Source organism: Polyodon spathula, chromosome 6 (assembly GCF_017654505.1).
Source record: "Polyodon spathula isolate WHYD16114869_AA chromosome 6, ASM1765450v1, whole genome shotgun sequence".
NCBI lineage: Eukaryota > Metazoa > Chordata > Actinopteri > Acipenseriformes > Polyodontidae > Polyodon > Polyodon spathula.
Window position 1 is genome coordinate 40,026,125 of NC_054539.1, and position 22,299 is coordinate 40,048,423.

Genomic DNA, 22,299 nt, shown 5'->3' on the forward strand with positions numbered 1-22,299 from the left:
GCTGAACCTTTCAAAACCGATGATAGAGTAGCCATTATCTCAGGATCACCCATAGGACGAAGCACTGTTCTATAAACCCTAACAAGTCACTATTATCTTCTGAGTCACCAAATTCAGGAAACCCCAAACGAATTGATGGTTTAGTGGAAACACCTGAGCGAGCTGAAAAATCTACCATTAGTGGGAATGATTCCACGAGCAGATATAGGAGCAGCAATCGCAGACATTCCAGGTATACTAGCAGATCAAACGTGTTTGCTTGCTCTGCCATTGTTCATCTCTTCTTAACAAACAATTAACCACTTTGTATTCCAGTTCTGCTACAGCTGTAATGATGTTAATCTTTGGTCTATATAGTGCTTAAGCGACACCTCTTTATTGATATCACTTTCTTGGGCTAATTTACCCTCGTTCTCCTTGGTATCTAAACAAGTAGTTAATTGCAAAATTGATTCTTTTATTGTTTCTATCTCTGGAAGGACAGTGATAAGCTCATCAGCACCTTCTTCTAAATCATTGTCACTGGTCGTAGTGATATACAACTCATCCGGTAATAAGATGATCTCTGCAACAGGTTATCTCCTAGTTACATGAGGTCCTATAGCAATATTAGAGAAATCCACAGCATCATTCTGTGAGCCGCCCTCTGAATTAAACATTTTTAAATGTATTAAGTTGTTTTTTAACCAAGTGCAGCCAAACAAAACTAACAATTTGAGTAACTAATTCTGATCTCCTGTGAGTGCCACCAATTTGTAACAATCTCAACTCTAGAGGAAAATCAAGTAATTATCTGATCAAAATTATATTCCCACCCACAATAAGCCATATATTAAAACGGTAGGTTAGCCGAATGCCAGATCCAAAGAATAAGTGCAGGGTAAGACAGTATTCTTTACAATAAATGTGCATTGAGGCAATCAAAACAAAACACAAAGTAAGAACAGAAATACTGGATAGTGATAAAAAAAAAAAAAACTGGTAGAGCAATAAGAAAGAGAAGTGAAAAAAAATCACACCCAACAATTATAGAACAATAAATCTGATCAATTGACCCAAAAATTAAAGACAGTCCAATGTGGGTTCTTGATTACCTAGGCAGAGTCCCAAAAATAAAAATCAGAAACCAAGATGTCCAAAAACTGCCCATGCACAGGACATAATAATGAAAATAAACCAATAATTGGGGCTTCTGTCCTGCGGTGCTCGTTGAACCCCAATGAAACAGCATAAAAAAAAAAAAAAAACAACTATTTGTCCCGAACAAATGTATATAACCAATCCAGGTGATTAAAGAAACATCACAAAAATAATATATAAAGCTGATCTTCAAAAATGTAATCCAGCAACAAGAAAATAAAGAGTAAATTGGTTTGCTCTCACACGGCATTCAGGAAACGATACAGCAGCAAAATTCCCTTAGTTTGGAAATGTCTGTCCAACAACGATTTCCCAATGGAGAGGTAGCTTGGACGAATAATACTTTTAAATCCCAGGGTAAAACAGGAACGGCTTGGTGAGACAATGAACAGTACTCCAGAGAGTGGACAGAAAGACTTCAAAAAATATCTATTAATTCGCTAAAGTTCAAACTCATCTAAAGAAGTGAATTGTAACATTGGTTCCGCTTTTTTATATAAACTTCTTTTTTTTTTATTCTTCAAAAGCAGTAGCTTAGAAAATACTTTTTTTCTAACAAACACTCACAGCAACCATACCCTTCTACTTTCTCTAAACAAAAACTGACTCTGTCTTAAGGCCTGCTCACACGGGCGGACAACTTTTGTCGACAGCAACAAGAGTAACCGCAGAAAAAAATTACATTGGTGACTTTAAACGGCTTAATAAGCTTTCAATTAAACTTTCATAACCTGGCCAGTTTTTCTGCCATCAATTAAGTTTAGCAGGCAGCCAGGGGTGTAGCCAATGCTACATTATAATAAATAATATACACCAAAACTGTACATACAGTGGTAGCCATGACCAGCTATAAAAACGGTGAAGTATGTGGTGTTCATACCTGTTCAGCATTGAGTTTTCAAAATAAGGGAGCTTTTGTAAACTGAAATTTCAGTGGTCTAACTTCAAATGAATACCAACATAAGACAAAGGCATATAACTATTCCACTGTATTGGTAGAAGTATAAAGCGATAAAGTGCTCTTTCTAATTGCTTTTAAAAAAGAAAAATATCAAACAGAAAAAATGATTTGCTTCACAATCAAATTCTGTCTTGGTCCGTTGTTCTTATTGTGTTGTCGTTGTAGGTGGCTGATTTGGTAGCAGCCAATACGTGAACAGGTCCACAGTAGTTGATTTTGCATGACAGCAAAGCATACACTGGCGTGGTTACTTTTATCACACAACAAACCTAAAAGTTGAGTTTGGTACATATTTAATTTCATAGCACCTTGTAGTTTTCCGTACTACAAAAACTGACAAAAATTGAAACATTTAATATATCGAAATCTAACACGAAATACAATACTACTATTATGGTTTCCGATAGACACTTGCGATATCATTTTGTAGTTTCTTTGATTACATGATGTTAAATAAAATATCTAAATTTTGTTCTTTTTTTTTTTTTTTTTTTTTTAGTATGTCTCAATTCTAAAATGCTAGGTGTGCAAAACTTTTGGACGTAGCTGAATACAGGGTGCCAAGAGAAAAAAAAACAAAAAGCACACAATTCATCACTTCATTCGAAAAAGTCTGAAAATTAGCTTTTACCACATTGTTGCCCTATTTGCATACATTGACTACAGCAGTCCAAACTGCAAGTCATTAAATAGAAGTTTTAGGAGTAGGTAAATAAGGACTGTTTTTATAGTCAGAGTTAACCCTCACTCTGACCTCTTAAAACAGGATTCGCATTGTTTTAGTGCCCCATTAGGCAGTTTTATCTTGGTCCGGCTTTCAACCACTCCCTACTAATTGTGTGATAATATTTATCTTTGTGAAAAGGAATGTGTGATATGTCCTGTGATACAGTAGGCCTCCCTTTGTTTATCAAACTGTGTTACTAGCAAATCTAAGCTTTTTATTAGCTCATTACCTCATTCTCTACCTGCATGATATTGCAGGGTACTAAAATGTGACCATTTTTAATTAATAAAATAAGACACTTCCTTATGTGAAATAAAAGTTTAGATACAACATTGACAACTTTCTTTTTGTAATTATAGGAATTCATTGGTTTAATTAAACTTTACAGTACTCATTCACCAACTGAACAGTACTGATGAAACCTGATCAATGTACATTTTATTTTGTGTATAAAACAGTAAATCCAGCGCTTAGGAGGACAGAATGGATTTAGTTGCAGATAAAAAAAAAAAATTAAAAAGATGGTATGTTTGGTATGATGTTCTCTTTGTACATACTGTCACTTCACATAACTGCCCAGTTTAACCATGCTAATAAAAGAAAAGGAGAAAGTAATGGATTCATATAATTACTGTACCAGTTAAAAGCTGAAACAAGATTTTTTTTGCCGCCCTCCAAAGCCAGTTCATGTTGGGGTGCGTGCTTTCCCGTTGTTTTTGTCTTGGGTTAACATGATACGGTGCAAAAGCCAGTCACATTATTTTGGCATACACTGAGAAATCTAAATCTTTAGCAAAATCTATAACAAATCTCCACAGTAGTTTTATTTTATTGGTTGCCAGTGATACATCATATGTCTAATTCAGTAGAGCAGTTGTTGCCCAATGGGACGATCTAAAGCCATATTCATGATTGGTTAATAAATCATATCTAATTAAGTCATTTGTTAATTGACTATGAACAATTTGTTCAACAACCTAATTCACCCAATGTCCCCCTACTCTGTGTGATTAAAATACTAAACAAAATACTATATACAGGGTACTACTTTTTCAACATTTACAGTAAATGTATGATTTTTTACATACTGCAATATAAAACAACCAGGCACCACTTGGATTAGTGGTGGGTGATTACGTTTATGATGTAGACTAGTCTTAAATAAAGATAAAAAAATGTCCTTAATATTTTGGTTATAATGGGTATGAGCCTCGCATCTCTTGTGTACTACCCTATCAAAACACAAATGTACAGTGTAGAACACAATATCAGAATTAAAAGTGCACCTTGTATTTATCACACTGAAATACTGTTCATTTTTAGGAGTGTGCATTTTATTATTGTTTATGCTATTTACTTTTCTTTTACTGAAATACCTACGCAGGTTTTGCACTGTTAAAAAAAAAAAAAAAATCGCAGCGTTCTTGTACAAATGGAAGCTTCTTAACACCCACCCACTAACAAAATGGCAAGGCTGTGAGAAAAAGAAAAAAAACAGTAACAATTACAAAGTATGCATACACTGTAACAGAGCAACTGGCTAGGGAGTGTGTGATGTTATAAGGTTTAACATACAGTGCATATTTGGCGAATTATTGGGGAACCTGGTAACCATGGTTACCTGGTAACCATCTTGAATTCCATTATAACAGACAGATGTATTTCACACAAACTTATTTGACTAACTAACCTACAAATAAAGGTTTGCTGATTAGGTTCATGTTGATGACATGGTCAAAAATAGCATGGCATTCAGGTCCGGCCTTAGGCTGTGATGATGAAGTCAAATTAATGCTACAGTAGCAATCGCATCTTAAAGTTAGTCATAGGTGGATCATGTAATCATATTCACCTACATATACTAGCGTTAAGATACTGTAAATATTAATGATATTAAAATGTTAATCAAAACTTCTTTCAGTTGTTTTGTTAGACTTTATCATTTTATATAATTGACAATTTCAAAGCACTCAGAATTCCAGTCTACTTCAAACATACCACGTATTAACTTGTTCTAAAATGACCATTCCCCAGTAGGCCTATTGAACAATAATGTAATGGCCGACTATAAGTGGGTTCTGACAGGTTGGTGGTGAGAATAACCAGGCATAAATAAATAAATAAATAATAACCACCAAAAAAATCCCTCTTTGACACGGCACTCTCTGTGTAATGCCACTTTTTACAAAAACATTTTTACACATTAACTCCTGGGCTTTAGCAAAACCTTTTTGTACATTTTACATTCTAAATTACATAAGAATGTAAATTATGAATACATTTTTCTCATTTTAGCGACAGCAAAGTCCTTTATCAAATCTGAGTAATCTTGACAACTTCAGTCTAACAGTATGGCCAAATTTGACAGTCTTTCCCGAGTCATTGTGGAGCGCAGATATGTCTTGATCAGTTTCAGCCGTGTCCCCCAGAAGTAACCGTCACTGGAATAATCGGCTAATCTGTTTTCACACATTTTCATAGGACTTTTAATTCAAATCCATATTTTATAAAAGTACTTCATAGTGACAAGGGCCCAAATTTTGAAAGGGGTTTTATTTTCGATGGAAATGGCAAAATCTGCAGAATTTCCACTTGTTAAAAATATCCTGCTATTTTCTAAAGTGATCCTCTATTTCACCTGCCAGCAGATCACATTTCATACATACTTTTCTGCAGCTCTTAAGAGCTTTAAATTAATAAGTCATGAGCATTTAAGCAGTGAAATCCGCCAAAAAAATGGTTCCAGTTCAAATGTGTTATCTATGCACGTCCCAAAAGAGCGGGAAAGAATTAGTCAAACCCAAATGCAAACAAGAGTAGCTGTAAAAAGGCAAATTCTTGTTTAAGGGGCTTGAGCTGATAGTGTCATTCGTAGTCTTATCAGAACAGCCTGTTTAACTGAGGACAACATAACATTTAAATCAAACAGACATGATATATCATGTACACTGTTAAAAAAATCTCTAATATTTCAGGACAACGTGGCAGTGTGTCTTCACAGTGTTTGTAGTAAATGTAAATTGTCATAAAACATATATAATAATTTACTGACATTTACCAATAAAAATAAAAGTGTGTGCATATACAAATGAACATTGCTGTTCATTACTCTGGCAGCCAGAAGCAATATCGCTATCCACATTAACAATTACAATAATGTTGCATGTTTTGATCAAATTGAAATTAAATGGTACAAGTACACCAGGGAGCAAAATTTGTATACGTATAAAAGATATAGGTTGTTAACTGTGCAATATTTCAAATAAAAAATGTGATCGTAAAGCAGAGCTGCTTTCACTCATTTCTATCAAAATTACATCTTGTTCAAGCAATGGTGATTTATTTAGATGCACCAAGAACAAAAAAATAATCCACGAAATATAAAACATGTAGGAAGACCGTGTACACATGTATACATTTCACATGTCTGTGGCGGATGGAGCATCCCAAACATTTATTTATAGGTTATCCATAACTTTTATAGGCAAAAAAAAAACCACAAAAAAAACATGCATATTAAAAGCATTTCAATAAATTCCTGTCTCTCTCTCTCACACACACTTTAATAAGAAAGCAGCACCCCTATAGTTAGTTGCATTAGTGTAACGAGCTGTCCCGCTGACAATTTACAAAAAAAATCTGATATTTATTTTTGAGCCATTTTCAGTAATTGTTCTCAAGCTTCTAACACACATACACAGTGACATTCTGGGCGTGCTACTGTAGATGAAATCTACAGTAGATCTATCCCCATGAAAAAATATATCAGCATGCCACTAGAGCGCAAGGCAATGTTTGGAGCCTTCTGTCCTTGTCAACGACTACTGTAAATAAAATACAACTGTTCAACCTGTTTTACAAGTAAACATTTATGAATTGCAGTATTTAAGTAGACCTTAACAGCATACGATTTGTTTGCTCTAAACGGTTTATGGCAGCAAGTTGTAAACATTTTATCAAATGGTAGCCTCTTTTTTTAAAACTTCTTCCTGGTGTAAAATACAAATGCCCTCATTGTAACATAACCAGAAAATACAGCATTCTCTTTCCCAATGTATATTAAAGTGCTTTATGTACACCTGTGTTTGTGGAAGTCAGTACATACTGAATAGTGAGGTCGCAAGTGATAGGCTACATTGTAAATAAAAAGGTAAAAACTGAAAGTTATTCATATCATTGGGTAAAAAAAAGTGGTATGAGTTAAGTCATTTCTCTTAGCCTGTGCATTTGTATGTACGGTTTATAATTTCGACACAGATTAATTTCAGCAGCTTTCCTAGGCGCTGTTTGATCCTGAATTTTGAGGGGGATACGGCAGTTGCGCTTATGATTTTAAGTGCTGTCACTCTGTTTGCACTAGCGTGTAGATGTTTTGAACATTCTGAAGCAGACGAGAAGCAAACTGGTGGAAGTTTAAATTGTCAGCCACTTTAGTCCTTGGCAAATAGACACGGATTCTTAGATCATTGTATAATCTGCCAAAAAGAAAGCGTCGGAATAAACTAGTGAGTAGATTCCCGATGGGTTTTCTGTATCTTTAGAAAATACTCAAACAGTGGAAAAAACATTCAACATAATGGCGTATAGCTCTGTCCTCCAGCAGATCTACTTTGATAATAACTCCCATTGTTTTTTTTTCGGTATCTGGGGCAAGGTAATTGGTGTAAAATTGTTTATTTTTATTTTTTTTTATTTCTTTTATCATTCTTTGTTATTTGAATCTGTCGTGTCACACCTGTATGCTCAATTGTTATACTTTTTTTTTTTTTTTGTTAGCCTAGCCATCTTGCACTGTACCAGAAGTGCTGATACTGTGGACGAACAGTGAAGTTGGTTTCACTTCAACCAAATGTAAGTGTGAGGTGAAAAGACACTAGCTTCCTCTTCCTTTGAAGGGAGAAGGAAACTTTGGACGAATACATGAATACTGGAAGCTTCGGTGAGTATTAAATGGTTCGATTATTTCTTGAAGCAATTATCCTCCTATAAAAAATAAAAAATAGGGTTGTTTTTTTTTTTTTTTTTTTTTTTTTTTTTTTTAAATAGTGTTTTTTTTTACTATCGGATGTGATAGCCACACAGGGAACTTAGTGCTGATATTTTCACTAAAGGCTTATAAGGTAACTCCTTAAGCGATGCGTTAGTGTGTGCAAGACCACACTTTCAAGTGTATAACCCTAATAAAATGTGTTGATTTAATGTGCTATGTCCATAAACTTTAACTCATGATATTTAAATACAGTTTACAATTTGTGAAACAGTTCCAGACTGGACAGTCAAAAAGGTTACTGAGTCAGCTGAACAAAAAAAAAAATTATAGAAACAGATGAGCTGTCCATTATCTTTGGGGAAACAAGTACTTTTGAAAAAGAATACAACTTTGAAACAATATTTTCTGAACTGCAATTAACCATAAAGTTAGCTCTGAAGCTTTTTTTTTTAATATTACGTTTTTTATTTACTGTAATTTGCTGTGCAGCATAGAGCGTGCACTCTGCCTTCACCCTCAGAGCCTTCCTGTGGTGAGACTGCTGACTGACCCAGGCCAGTGCGGTGAGCTGGCAGCACCAAGCTGTGTTTACATGACAGTGTGCAGCCAGCAGGAGCCCCCAGTCCAGCCAGCTGATCCCGCAGGCTGGCATGAGAAATGTTGCCAGCCTGCCGGGCTTACCAGAGCCTGTGTCCAGCATGGCCCAACTCACGATTGTGGGGAGCAGTGTAAACACTCCCAGCTCACAGACGGCACAGCCTCTGCCCTGGTAATAGAGCCAGTATGTACAAGGCATCTGTCAACCCCTGCAGCCTAAGCTGGGAGGCTTCCCTTCCTCTTTCCCTACTGTGTTTCATTTTTATACAGATTTTCCACTTGTCTTCTCTCTCCCTTAAATCCTGTGTGAAAAATCTCTGCCATCATGGTGACTGAACTTAATCAAGTAGAAAACTACAAGATCTACATACATCAGACCATGTTATTATCATGTACTACTGCTTGACAAGCAGCCTGGTTAACATAAAAGCATGCAAACTACCACCCCTGAAGTACCTAATCATTTTTAAAATGTCTTGTATTTCTACTACGTAATCATTATGAAGTCAGTTAACAAGAACTTTTTTTAGTATGTGACTTTAAATAGCTCACCCTGTAAAAAGTGGTCAGTCTATCGTTACTGCCCTAGCAAAGTCTGGAAAACATGTCGTTGTCTTGATGGACTATATATTGTGTGACATTAATAAAATTAAATCATTATTGAAAGACAAAATAACTCTTTAGTAACACATGATGGAACATGTATTAATACCAACAATAAGTAACATGTACAGTATATATATTCAGGAACTATTTGGCACACTAAGTACAGTAACTGCATGGTGCATTGTTTACCTGTTTGTCTCGTTAAATGGCACAAGACCTTTTCAAATGTTGCATACATGCAGTTTGTGTTAACACATACACTACTTGGCCCCTTTATTAGGACCTGTACCTATTTGGTGTTGGGACACTGCTGATCACAGCCTTGACACAACATGACACAGACTCCACACGATGTCTTGAGGAATGTTAACCCATTCAGTCATTTCATGTATCACGCAGTTGGCACAGAGAGCTAGGCAGATGATGTTGATACTGAATGCATCATTCAAGTTCATCCCAAACATGCTTGGATTGTGGTGACTATGGAAGATGCCTGAAGTCTGTCTTGCTGTTAAAAAACAGTTGTTACAAAGTCTTGCAGTCGTATAGAAAGTACCTAATAAAGTGGCCAGGCAGTGTATATTTTCCAATATGTTTGTGTCCGTGATAATACAAAGTTTGCAAACAAAAATGTTATTCTTAATATGAACGGTTTCAGTGTTGGTTTAAGCTTTTGTTGCTCAGCACGCCTTGTTCATCTGGTAGAGTTAACAGTGCTATGGGAAGATGCTGTGGATGAGGCGTTTGAGAGGAAAAAACTTTGGTATGCTCAACTAGCTGCTGAAGCGGAACAGCGAGGATGGAGAGTCCGAGTTTACCCAGTGGAGGTGGGTTGTAGAGGATTTGTGGCACACTCTACAACCCGGTTTCTCAGAGACGTCGGGTTCAGTGGCCAAGAGTTGCGTCGCACGATGAAGAACTTACCTGAAGCAGCAGAAAGGAGCAGCAACTGGTTGTGGTTGAGACGGAAAGATTCTGGATGGGGATCTCAAGCACAATAGAAAGTAATGCTGATGTACAAGTGAGTAAGCTGGGCTGAGCTGAGTGGGGGATGGAGGGGGGTGATGTTGGGATGCCAGAATCACTGTTGAGCCCTCTCGAGGTGTTGTGGGCAATCCAGACAATTGTTTGTTTTTCATCAGAATTGTTTTATTCTATTTTAATTCTTTCAGCACCGAGTAACTTTACAGAAACATAACTCTAGGATGGTATGGCCTGTAGTTGTACTACGACATTCATTGAGTGTACTAGGAGAAGTCTTCCGAGTGGATAAAATGAAATGATATGTATTATATGCAAAGTCAGGATTCACACTATATATAATACCTAGCTACAGGTATTGTATTACTAGTGTTTTTATGTGTTGTTTTTTTTTTTTTTTTTTTAATAAAGATATGCTGTCTTTGGTCTGACCCAATGGTACCCTTGGTGAAGTTTATTTACCATCCTGTACTATTTGGTGTTATTGGACGATAAGATTTGGAATCCCATAGAACGTGAACAGTATAGAATAAAAAATGTATAATCTTTAAATCTTCAATTTTCCTGTCTTTGGTTACATTTTAGTGATTGGAGCTTGTTTGTTGGGACACTCGTATGTTGTGAAGCTAACAGGTGTAAGAGGGTGGCTAGATGCAGTAGTACCGTTGTTCAGGGACACCTGCTGGGAGTTATTCACAGACCACACGTTGGGAATCTGAAACAGTTTTATTGTCATACATAGAATACTAAATACAAATGGATATATATATATATATATATATATATATATATATATATATATATATATATATATATATATATATATATATATAGTACTGTGCAAAAGTTTTAGGCAGGTGTGAAAAAATGCTGTAAAGTAAGAATGCTTTCAAAAATAGACATGTTAATAGTTTATATTTATCAATTAACAAAATGAAAAGTGAGTGAACAGAAGAAAAATCTAAATCAAATCCATATTTGGTGTGACCACCCTTTGCCTTCAAAACAGCATCAATTCTTCTAGGTGCACTTGCACAGAGTCAGGGATTTTGTAGGCATATAGTCAGGTGTATGATTAAAGAATTATACCAAACAGGTGCTAATTATCATCAATTCAATATGTAGGTTGAAAGACAATCATTAACTGAAACAAACACCTGCGTAGGAGGAATAAAACTGGGTGAGAAACAGCCAAACTCAGCTAACAAGGTGAGGTTGCTGAAGACAGTTTACTGTCAAAAGTCATACACCATGGCAAGACTGAGCACAGCAACAAAACACAAGGTAGTTATACTGCATCAGCAAGGTCTCTCCCAGGCAGAAATTTTAAGGCAGACAGGGGTTTCCAGATGTGCTGTCCAAGCTCTTTTGAAGAAGCACAAAGAAACGGGCAACGTTGAGGACCGTAGACGCAGTGGTTGGCCAAGGAAACTTACTGCAGCAGATGAAAGACACATCATGCTTACTTCCCTTCACAATTGGAAGATGTCCAGCAGTGCCATCAGCTCAGAATTGGCAGAAAACAGTGGGACCCTGGTACACCCATCTACTGTCCGGAGAAGTCTGGTCAGAAGTGGCCTTCATGGAAGACTTGCGGCCAAAAAGCCATACCTCCGACGTGGAAACAAGGCCAAGCGACTCAACTATGCACGAAAACACAGGAACTGGGGTGCAGAAAAATGGCAGCAGGTGCTCTGGACTGATGAGTCAAAATTTGAAATATTTGGCTGTAGCAGAAGACAGTTTGTTCACAGAAGGGCTGGAGAGCATTACACGAATGAGTGTCTGTAGGCAACAGTGGAGCATGGTGGAAGTTCCTTGCAAGTTTGGGGCTGCATTTCTGCAAATGGAGTTGGGGATTTGGTCAGAATTAATGGTCTCCTCAATGCTGAGAAGTATAGGCAGATACTTATCCATCATGCAATCCCAAATTTATTCTGCAGCATGACAACGACCCCAAACATACAGTGAAAGTCATTAAGAACTATCTTCAGCGTAAAGAAGAACAAGGAGTCCTGGAAGTGATGGTATGGTCCCCCCAGAGCCCTGATCTCAACATCATCGAGTCTGTCTGGGATTACATGAAGAGAGAGATGCAACTGAGGCTGCCTAAATCCACAGAACTGTGGTTAGTTCTCCAAGACGTTTGGGCCAACCTACCTGCCCGGTTCCTTCAAAAACTGTGTACAAGTGTACCTAGAAGAATTGATGCTGTTTTGAATGTAAAGGGTGTTCACACCAAATATTGATTTGATGTAGATTTTTCTTCTGTTCACTCACTTTGTATTTTGTTAATTGATAAATATAACTATTAACATGTCTATTTTTGAAAGCATTCTTACTTTACAACATTTTTTCTACAGTGTTGAAAGTGGAACGGGACATCAAGTGTAGTGTTCTGGTATTATATGAACATACTGACAACAGAAAACTACACATCCAAATGTCCTGTAAACAAAAAAAAGTGTTTTTCATGTATTTTGTGTGAGCTGCTATTTGCATAAATTACCATGATTTATGTTTTCATCTGTTCAAATGTGTGAGGATGACATATCACAACTAAACCCCTATGTGAACAGAAAGCAGGCATGAATAAACTAAGAATTACATTTGAAAAACTATATAACTATGAACATAAATTATTTTTTTTACTTTTAACCAAGATGCAACAAGTTGTTATCTGTGATGCAAGTCTCATAGATTGGTTTGTAGTAACCCACCCTGCACATCATTTTAGGCTACATAATAAATATTTTATGTACTCTGTTGAAAGTGCATTTTTATTTTCATAATTCTGTACTATGAAAGAAAAGACCTGTATAGTCAGTTCCCAATACATTAACTTGAAACAGAAATGTTTGAAAACAAACAGGTTTTAATGTCCTCTAATGTGTCAATGATCCTTTCATGTTTATTGCGGAACACAATGTTAGCTACATTTGCATCCCTTCTAAAAGAAACTACCAGTGCTTTTGGATTTGTTTTTTTGTTTTGTTTTTTCATTTTTTCTGAATTATAAAGTATACGTAAATGCTTCCAATTTTTTTTGGCCGATTTCAAGATTATGTAATAATTAATGGTACTCTTTAAACCTTATGTTCTCTTTTATTATACTATATGTAGTTCATTTCTGTTGAGTTTGTCAACTTTTAAAAATTCTTTTTCAGGAATCTGTTCTTTATGTCCCCTTTTTGTAAGATTTATTTCAATTATTTCCTCTGTTTTTTACAGTCATTTTTAGTAGAACAGATTATTTGTATCCTTATACCCACTCCTTCAGGGATGGCTCTTTTAGTATGGATAGAATGTGCAGAAGACATATAGGTACTGATGCATATCAGTAGGTTTTGAGTAAAGATTATTTGAATCGATCCTTCACAAGGATTCACCAAGGTATTTAACCCTTTACTGCACAGAGCACTAAAAAAAGGTTTCTTCATTCTAGTCACCTGCTGTCACTGTTTAACTCTTAATACAGTATTCTTTGTCTGTTTTGATAATGGTATAGCAACAACCCTCCAAAAATGAGCCAGTCTGTGTCCAGGGCAACTCCATCCACTTACTTTGCAAATACATTATGTTCATAAGTTTACAAAGGGATATCTAAATATTTTGATTTTTAGAAAAAGTCATGCATTAAATGGCTAAGTATACAATTTCAGATTCAGTTCATCATCGATCCAGTGAAATGTTAGGGTGGATATTATTTGCTACTTAATGAAACTGGAAATGAGATTCTTCTCCGTGTGTCCATAATTCATACATGTCATCAACATGTCTTATGTATTCTAAAGGTTTCTTGTCTAGTTTACTAAATGGCATTTCCTCCCATTTACCCATTCATGTGCTTGCAAAATTCAAGCCTAATTTTGAGCCTATTGCTGTGCCAGCATTCTGCTTGAAAATTTTATTTTGAAATGTAAATAGTATTCTCTGGAAACATTGCTGGGTAAATTTTCAACATCTGGCTGCAGCTGCTTTTCAGCTATTGCCGCAATAATGTATGTAGGATGCCATGGTAACTACACTAATATACAGTGCCTTGCAAAAGTATTCAGACCCTCTCACAGTTTTCACATTTTGTTGCTTTAAAGCTTGTAGTCATGACACTTTGAAGTAGGAATTAATATGTGTTATGTACACAACTTACTCCACACATTCAAAGCAAAATCAAAAAGCAAGTAAATAGATAATAAAATTAAAATAATAAAAATGGAAAAGTCATGATTAGTCATAAGTATTCAAACCCTTTGCTATGGCAAACCTAAATTAATTCAGGTGCACAAAATTACCTTAACGAGCCACACAATTAGTTGAATGGCCTCTGTCTATGTGCAATATTAGTGGTTCTCATGATTTCAGAATAAAAACACCTGTCGCTGTGAAGTTCCTTGGTCAGGTAGTGAATTTCAAGCAAAGACTCAACCATAAAGACAAGGAGCTTTCAAAGCAAGTCAGGGATAAAGTCATTGAAAAGCACAGATCAGGAGAAGGGTGCAAAAAAAACATCGTCTCTGAATATCCCTGTGAGCACAGTCTACTCAATCATCAAGAAATGGAAGGTGCATTGTACCACTGAGACACTGCCTAGATCAGGCCATCCCTCCAAACTGACCAGCCAGAGGAAACTGGTGAGGGATGCCACTGTGAGGCCAATGACAACTTTGTAAGAGCTATAGCGTTCAGTGGCTGGGAGAGAGAAAATGTGCATCAGTCAACAATATCCAGAACACTTCACAAAAATAGCCGGTATGGCAGGGTAGCAAGAAGGAAGCCATTACTAAAAAATAAGCCATCTCAAAGCCTACATGGAGTTTGCAACAAAGCACCTGAGTGATCCTGCAAAAATGTGACGATAGGTGTTTGGGTCAGACGAGACCAAATTGGAACTTTTTGGTAAATGCCAAGCGTTACGTTTGGCGCACACCCAACACAGCACATCTCCCGGTCAACACCATCCCTACAGTCAAACATCATGGTGGCAGCATCATGGTATGGGGATGCTTCTCCTCAGCGGGGACTGGAAAGCTTCTTAGGATTGAAGGAAAAATGGATGGAGCAAAGTATAGGCAAATACAGAGTAAAACGTGTTTCATTCTGCTAAAGACTTAAAACTGGGGCGAAAATTCAGCTTTCTGCAGGAATAAGATTAAGAAAGTGAATACCCTTGAGTGGCCCATTTAAAGTCCGGAGTTGAATCCTATTGAGAATATATATATATATATATATATATATATATATATATATATATACACACACACACACACACACACACACACACACACACACACACACACACACACAGTTTCCATCGCCCTGAGTTAATACTTGGTGGAAGCACCTTTGGCAGCAATTACAGCTGTGAGTCTGTTGGGATAGGTCTCTACCAACTTTGCACACCTAGATTTGGCAATATTTGACCATTCTTCTTTAGAAAACTGTTCAAGCTCTGTCAAGTTCCTTGGGGAGCGTTGATGTACAGCAATCTTCAAGTCATGCCACACATTTGAGATTGGATTTAGGTCGGGGCTCTGACTGGGCCACTCAGACATTTACCTTTTTGTTCCTTAGCCACTCCAGTGTAGCTTTGGCTGTGTGTTTTGGGGTTGTTGTCATGCTAAAAGGTGAACTTCCGTCCCAGTTTCAGCTTTCTTGCAGAGGGCAGCAGGTTTTCCTCAAGGACTTCTCTGTACTTTGCTCCATTCATTTTCCCTTCAATCCTAACAAGCTTTCCAGTCCCTGCCAATGAGAAACATCCCTATAACATGATGCTGCCACCACCATGATTCACAGTAGGGATGATGTTCTTTGGGTGATGCGCGGTGTTGAGTTTGTGCCAAACATAATGCTTTGCATTTAGGCCAAAAAGTTCAATTTTAGTTGAGTCAGACCACAAAACTTTTTGCCACATGGCTACAGAATTTCCTGAGTGTTTTTTTGCATACTTCAAACTGGATTCAAGGTGGGTTTTCTTGAGCAATGGCTTCCTTTTTTTCCACCCTGCAATACAGGCCAGATTTGTGGAGTGCTTGGTATGTTGTTGTCACATGCACACTTTGACCAGTCTTGTCCAAATAAGCCTGTAGCTCTTGCAAAGTTGTCATTGGCCTCTTGGTAGCTTCTGTGATCAGGCCCCTTCTTGCTTCTTGCTCGGTCATCCAGTTTGGAGGGACGGCCTGATCTAGGCAGTGTCTTGGTGGTGCCATACACCTTCCACTTCTTAATAATCATCTTGACCATGCTCCAAGGGATATTCAACGCCTTTGATATTTTTTTATACCCATCCCCTGATCTGTGCCTTTCAACAACTTTGTCCCAGAGTTCTTTTGAAAGTGCTTTGGTGCTCATGGTTGAGTCTTTGCTTTGAAATGCACTACCCAGCAGAGGGAACCTACAGGAATTGCTGAATTTATCCTGCAATCATGTGAATCAGTACAATTTAATACAGTTCGAGACCACTTAATTGATATTGATTAAGTGATTTTAAAGGTGACATTTAACGAACCAAGCTATTTTAGTTTTTATTTTTAATTAATTTTCTACATATTTCTAGATTTAAATTTTTTTTCACTTGGAAGTTGTGGGGTAGGATGTGTAGATAAATGAAAAAAAAAAATTAATTCCAAGCTATAAGGCAACAAAAGGTGAACATTTTGAAAGGGTGTAGGCTTTCTGTAGGCACTGTATGTATCTCATAGTTATTGTGAGATGGGTCATGACCAGGGATTCTAGTTTTCTGCAATAAAATAAACAAAATTCTCAGATTAAAAAAAAAACCTGCTTTAATACGCAATTAAAATAAAAGGCTAAAATTGAGTCCCCTGTCACATTATAAGATACACAAAGTACTTTTGAATAACCGTTAACAGTGGTATTTATTGGTACACTTTTAAATTCTGAGGAAGTTACATACTCACCAGTGCCATCAATCAATAATATAAACACACTTACCATTTTACTTTAAAGATTACAAATACTTCTGTGTAGTAATAATACAAATACAAAAATAGTGTTCGTATTAGTTTAGCTCCAAGTTATTCTTTGTTATGGCTATTGCCAAACTCATTAACTTAATCTTTAGGGGTGATTTTTATTACTTTAAACAGCTTGTTAAATAATAACAATGCACTGGATACTGAAGTAAACTGCAGCTACTTTTCAACATGAAAGTGACGCTGACGGTGTGCCTCGTTCAACCTTGAAGTTTTATTGAACAAGTGTGTTGATGCATAGTTGATGATTATATGTAACTGTGTTGATTTGGTTAAAATGTCCCTCAAGTGTAAATTTTTAATTTTCCAACAAAATAGAAAATCTGTTTTTCCGCAGCAAATTCCTAGAATACATGGTCATGACTAACCTTGCTTTAATCATTACGTAGTGCATGCGTTATTTAGAGACCAACTTACTTAGAGCCAGAAATCTCCAATTTTCCACTGAGCCCAGATTCTTGAAGCATTTCAAAAATAAAATTGAGGGGCCAGTATAAAAGTAGTGTGTATGGGGAGGGGGGGAGTGAAATTTTGTAATGTCGCAAAAAAATGTCCTAAAATGAGTGGGTCTCATTCCAAATGAGTAAGAGGTGACATGTTTGGTAAAGTATTTTAAAAAAAAATATATATATATATATATATATATATATATATATATATATATATATATATATATATATATATATATATATATCTCTTCAAAGTAGAGAAAGAAGGTAAAGATGTGTATTATTTAATATGATATACAAAAATCCTTTTCAGATTGCTGTCTTGGCTCAATCATGGTCAAATGTAAGGGGCTGCTACCTGTAAAATGAATTATTAATTGCTGGAATTGTGTCTTACATTACAGACTAGGGCAGCTAGATCAGCATTGCCAGTCGAGCGCTCAGCACGTGATGGAATTGCTGAACAAGCAGAACCAGCTGCTGAAGGAGAGGCACGCTCTGATTGAGGAGATGCAGCACCTGAGGATACAGGTACGCCTGTGAAAGCGGGCCGTTTGCCTAGTTACCTGATACAGCGCAGTTTGAAAAGATGCTACATCATTGTTATCTGAATATCCACCATAATTGTCATGATGTGTACAATGATGTTCTTCTGAGGTCTTTTCATTGCGAAATGTGCAAACCATCCCTCTATGTCGGCTATTTATAGTATTATATTAAAGATATCTGTACTGTAATTATTTCAGGTGGTTTCTGGGTGGAGAGTTTCATATTCATTTCACAGAATTAGCTGTTTTTGTTTTGTTTTTTTTTTAACTCGCAATTGCAATGAACTACTGCTTATAGAGAATATCCAAGCATAGAATATATTTTGCAATATGAATTGGATCAATAGTTATAAACACATATCCAAGTAATTAAACACTGTCAAACCCTCACTATAGCCAAAAAACTTTAAGGATTGATTTAATTTACCAATATTACAAATACTACTGTTGTGAAAATCTCATGTGCCAAGGCATCTATTCCCAGTGGTTCCCTGCCTCCTATTGTAAAAAACCAGAGGGGACAGTGGGTTAATTCCTGGAAGGAAAAGAGGTCTATCTCTGCTCTTCCGTATCTCTCCCATGTGATGCTCACCACCTCCAGATGAAGCCTCCACTGCCCTTGAGAGGAGGTTCGCCGCCCAGTTTGTCACCCCGGGCAGATGAACTATCCACATTGAGAGGAGGTTCTTGTGTTCCCACAGCAAAAGCGTGTGGGCCACACAATGGAGACTGGGCAACTGCAGGCCTACCTGGTGGTTGATGTAGACTGTCATGTTGTCTGTGTGGACAACCACATGTCTCCCTTGGACCTCCTGCAAAAAATGCGAAGGCCAGATAAACTTCTTGCAGCTCTAAAACATTGATGTGGAGACCCCTCCATGGAGGGTTCCACACACCTTGCACACTCTGGCCATTCCACACAGAGCCCCAGCCCAGGCTGAATGCATCTGTGATGACGACCTGTCAATAAGCAGTCACAGTTTGACGTGGCCTGGAAGACCCTGCTGTTGAACCAGCCCTGTAAAGGGAGCATGTGCAGCACACCTGGAACAAATATAGCTGTATTTGTTTTTTTATTTGTAAACACCAACTATTTCAAATATATAAATTTATATGCTCAACAAAACACATGTACAAAACAGAACACTTACAACCTCTGCTCTGCTTATTCCCAAGCTAGCCAGCTTCCTCGTAAGGCACCTCTCTATCAGTGCCTTACCAAGCCAAGAGTTGTCATGGAAACCGTCCCATTGGAGCCCATTATAGTTGCTTGCGTGGGTAAGGCCGACCCCTACCAGTGCCTTACTAGATACACTGCGCTTGCGTGAAATCTCAAGGGAGTTGCAACACCCTCAGCCTAGACACTGATAGCGAAGAGAGCTGGCGGAGCTGTGGAGGTTGGGCGTTTTGAAAGATGATGTTAATTCAGAGCAGTTTCATTGTATTAGTTTAGGAAATAACTGGACAAATTAATGGTAAGGCCGTGCCTAACCTGCCAATAGTGACGAGCCACCATTGGGAACTAGGGTTATGATAATTACCTAACGTTTTACAAGATGAAGCTGTGTTTATTCTATGGCAGTTAAATACATATAATTGTCAACATTTCAACAACAGTTGTTGGACTTGACACTTGAAAAGTAAAACAAGTTACATGTTTCATATTTATTTAAATGTAACATGTAACTGTGTAGAACTTTTAATACCAGATGGTAGTACATTTTCTTCTTAAAGCACCAGATGGTAAAATGTATTGTAAGTTTACATAAGAGTTTTAACCCTTAACTACTAGGACAAAATTACTTTGTTAATGGTTACATTTCATACTTGAAAGGGAACTAATGGTTTTATGATTAAATTGGAAATAAATAACAAAATATATATATATATATAACTTGGTTGTAAATTGCATTATAGAAAAGTGAGTAGAATAGTAATAATTGTTACATTGAATGGCCTTATAGTGAACAGAAAAACATTTGTAGAAGTGTAAAAATATGAATGACTGCAGCTCAGTAAAGTGATAGGGGCTTTGATGCAGACAGTCTGTCTCTCTGTCAGCCCACCAGAGGTTTCACAACAGCTCTCAGCCTGGCTTCCTATTTGTCAACAAGTGCCTAACCCCTGTGCCGACTCACAGCTTACAGCAAACAAACTTTGGTTTAGGGTTGCTGCTTCTTTCTTGGAAAAGGGAAAGGGAGGTGCATAACCATGAGCGAGCCCCAAAACAAGCCTCCTGCTCTTAACCTCTGTGCGTGTGTCACATAAACCTGATTTAGGAATGAATCTTCACCTGGAAAGTATATAGAAAGAAAAAACTCTTAGAAAGAAATAAAATAGACAAGTGGGTGAAGGAAGTTCTACACTTTAAAATAGCAGTGTGAAGTGGTACAAGCACTAGATGATAACACAAGTGCATTTATTAAAAATAAGAGTATTTCTATTCAAGCTGTTGTTTTCTGTTTTTTTTTTTTTTTCAGTTTCCTAATTTATCAAGAATTGAAAGCTGACCATCATGAAACATGAGAGCGGTGTCAAGAGGTGTTTTTGGTCATTATAGCACCAAATAATGGATCAAGCCAATTTTTTATTATTATTTTATTTTTGATATAACAATTTGCACCGGTGTCTTTTTTTAAATTAAAATTCATTAACTACTGTTTATATGAACATCTCAGAGGTTGTAATGTGTATTGAAGTATGAAACTAAAACCAGTTTTCTTAACACTCCCATTATATTATTTTCTACTTACTGTTTTATTAATATGGTGAGCTTGCATACAAGTGATAATCTGTACAAATTAAAATGGATAGCTTCCTATTTGCAAGAAAAAAGCACAACCCATTTACCTCCTTTTGTAGTTTGGATGAAGGTGATAATTACTTTTGCAGATTTGCCATACCATTTTTTTTATAAAAAAAGAATGTATACCATGACTCCGCATTCAGCCAATTGCCTGAAATTGAAATGGTCTGTAAGTTTGTTTTTTCCTTTCAGTTCAAGTTAAGTTTATAGTCTTCCACATATCTTCCAACACTGTCTTTGTTTTGATATCTTAATTATTAAGATTATGCAAATTTGTTTTTAAGTAAACATGTGCGAAATGAAAGCCAAAAAAAACCCACCTGTTAGGGAAAGGTTATAATATAAAATGCCTTTTTAAATTGAGTTTAATAAACCAGTGTTAAGATACATTATAACAAAGTTAATTGTCACTTCTCAGCATGAAGAGAATTAGAATTGAGGAGAATATGGTGGAATAATATGATTTGGCACTCTGTGGTTTTTTTTATTTGCACTTTGAATGCTGATTAATGTAAACATAAAGTGTAATTCACTAACAGAGGTTGCCTGTTTATTTTCATGCCTCCTGATCAGTAAGTTGCAGTGGTGACGACATTGAAATTGAGCATTTGATAGCTGTCAATACAAAATTAAAGCTAAACCCCAGATTCTGATATTCTCAATAACTACTGCAACAGAATGTCATTTAAATTGGATAAGCTGTTCTCTTGATGTGCATGTAAAATTTGAAATTTATACTGTGATTTCATACAGGTGGACAGACAAGGGGTGCCTACGTTATTTCTCTGCTGCATCACATATAGTATTAGAAATTGACAAAACTCACTGTACTGAAGCCTATTACACAAACAGCAGCATCAAAACAACTGGGGAACACTTACTGTGCAGGCTTAATGTTCCAAATTCAAAGTGAAAATTTTGAAATTGCATACCACTGAATGTGGTGTACAAGTCTGCCTTCTGAGGTCTTTGGAAAAATGTGTTTGGCTTGATTACCAGTGCTATTTATATACAGATGTGAACATGCAGCTTGCACCAGAATGACCCATTTTTTTTTTACATTACAAAATAGGTTATTTCCAGCATCCAGTCTGCGAATACCATTTTCAAGTTGAACATTGTGTCAAGAACTGTAACTTGAACAGATCATCAGATATCACTTACAAAAAGGAGTATTAACAAACAAGATTTCATTTTATTAAACTAACATATTTGCTGTTTCTTAATATTTCATTTGAACAGGCATTAAACCCTGGTTCCCTGTAATAGAAATGTAACCATTCATGTATGGGTAAAATCTGAATAAGACATAGCAAAGCTGCTCGATGAGCCTGTGACACAGTCATGACCCACTTCCAAGGGCATAAAAGTAGTGCACTCACAGACCTCTGTGTCAATTTTGACAGGTGGGGCAGGCTAACGTTCACAAAGTAACATTCCAAGGTGGGAAACAGCTGCCCAGAGCAACTGTGTGACTGCCCTTTTTCATCAGCTCTGAGTCT

General features: G+C 36.7%; 1 protein-coding gene across 1 annotated transcript in view; it reads left to right on the forward strand.

Annotated features, from left to right (window-relative positions):
- The window catches only part of LOC121317178 (serologically defined colon cancer antigen 8 homolog), a 121,952-nt gene extending 99,957 nt beyond the window's left edge, over nt 1–21,995 (forward strand). The window contains exons 16-17 of the mRNA XM_041252839.1: nt 17,848–17,974; nt 20,472–21,995. Coding sequence (XP_041108773.1) covers nt 17,848–17,974; nt 20,472–20,501 — 157 coding nt within the window. The 3' untranslated portion in view covers nt 20,502–21,995. The remainder of the gene's footprint in view (nt 1–17,847; nt 17,975–20,471) is intronic.
- The last annotated feature ends 304 nt before the right edge of the window (nt 21,996–22,299 follow it).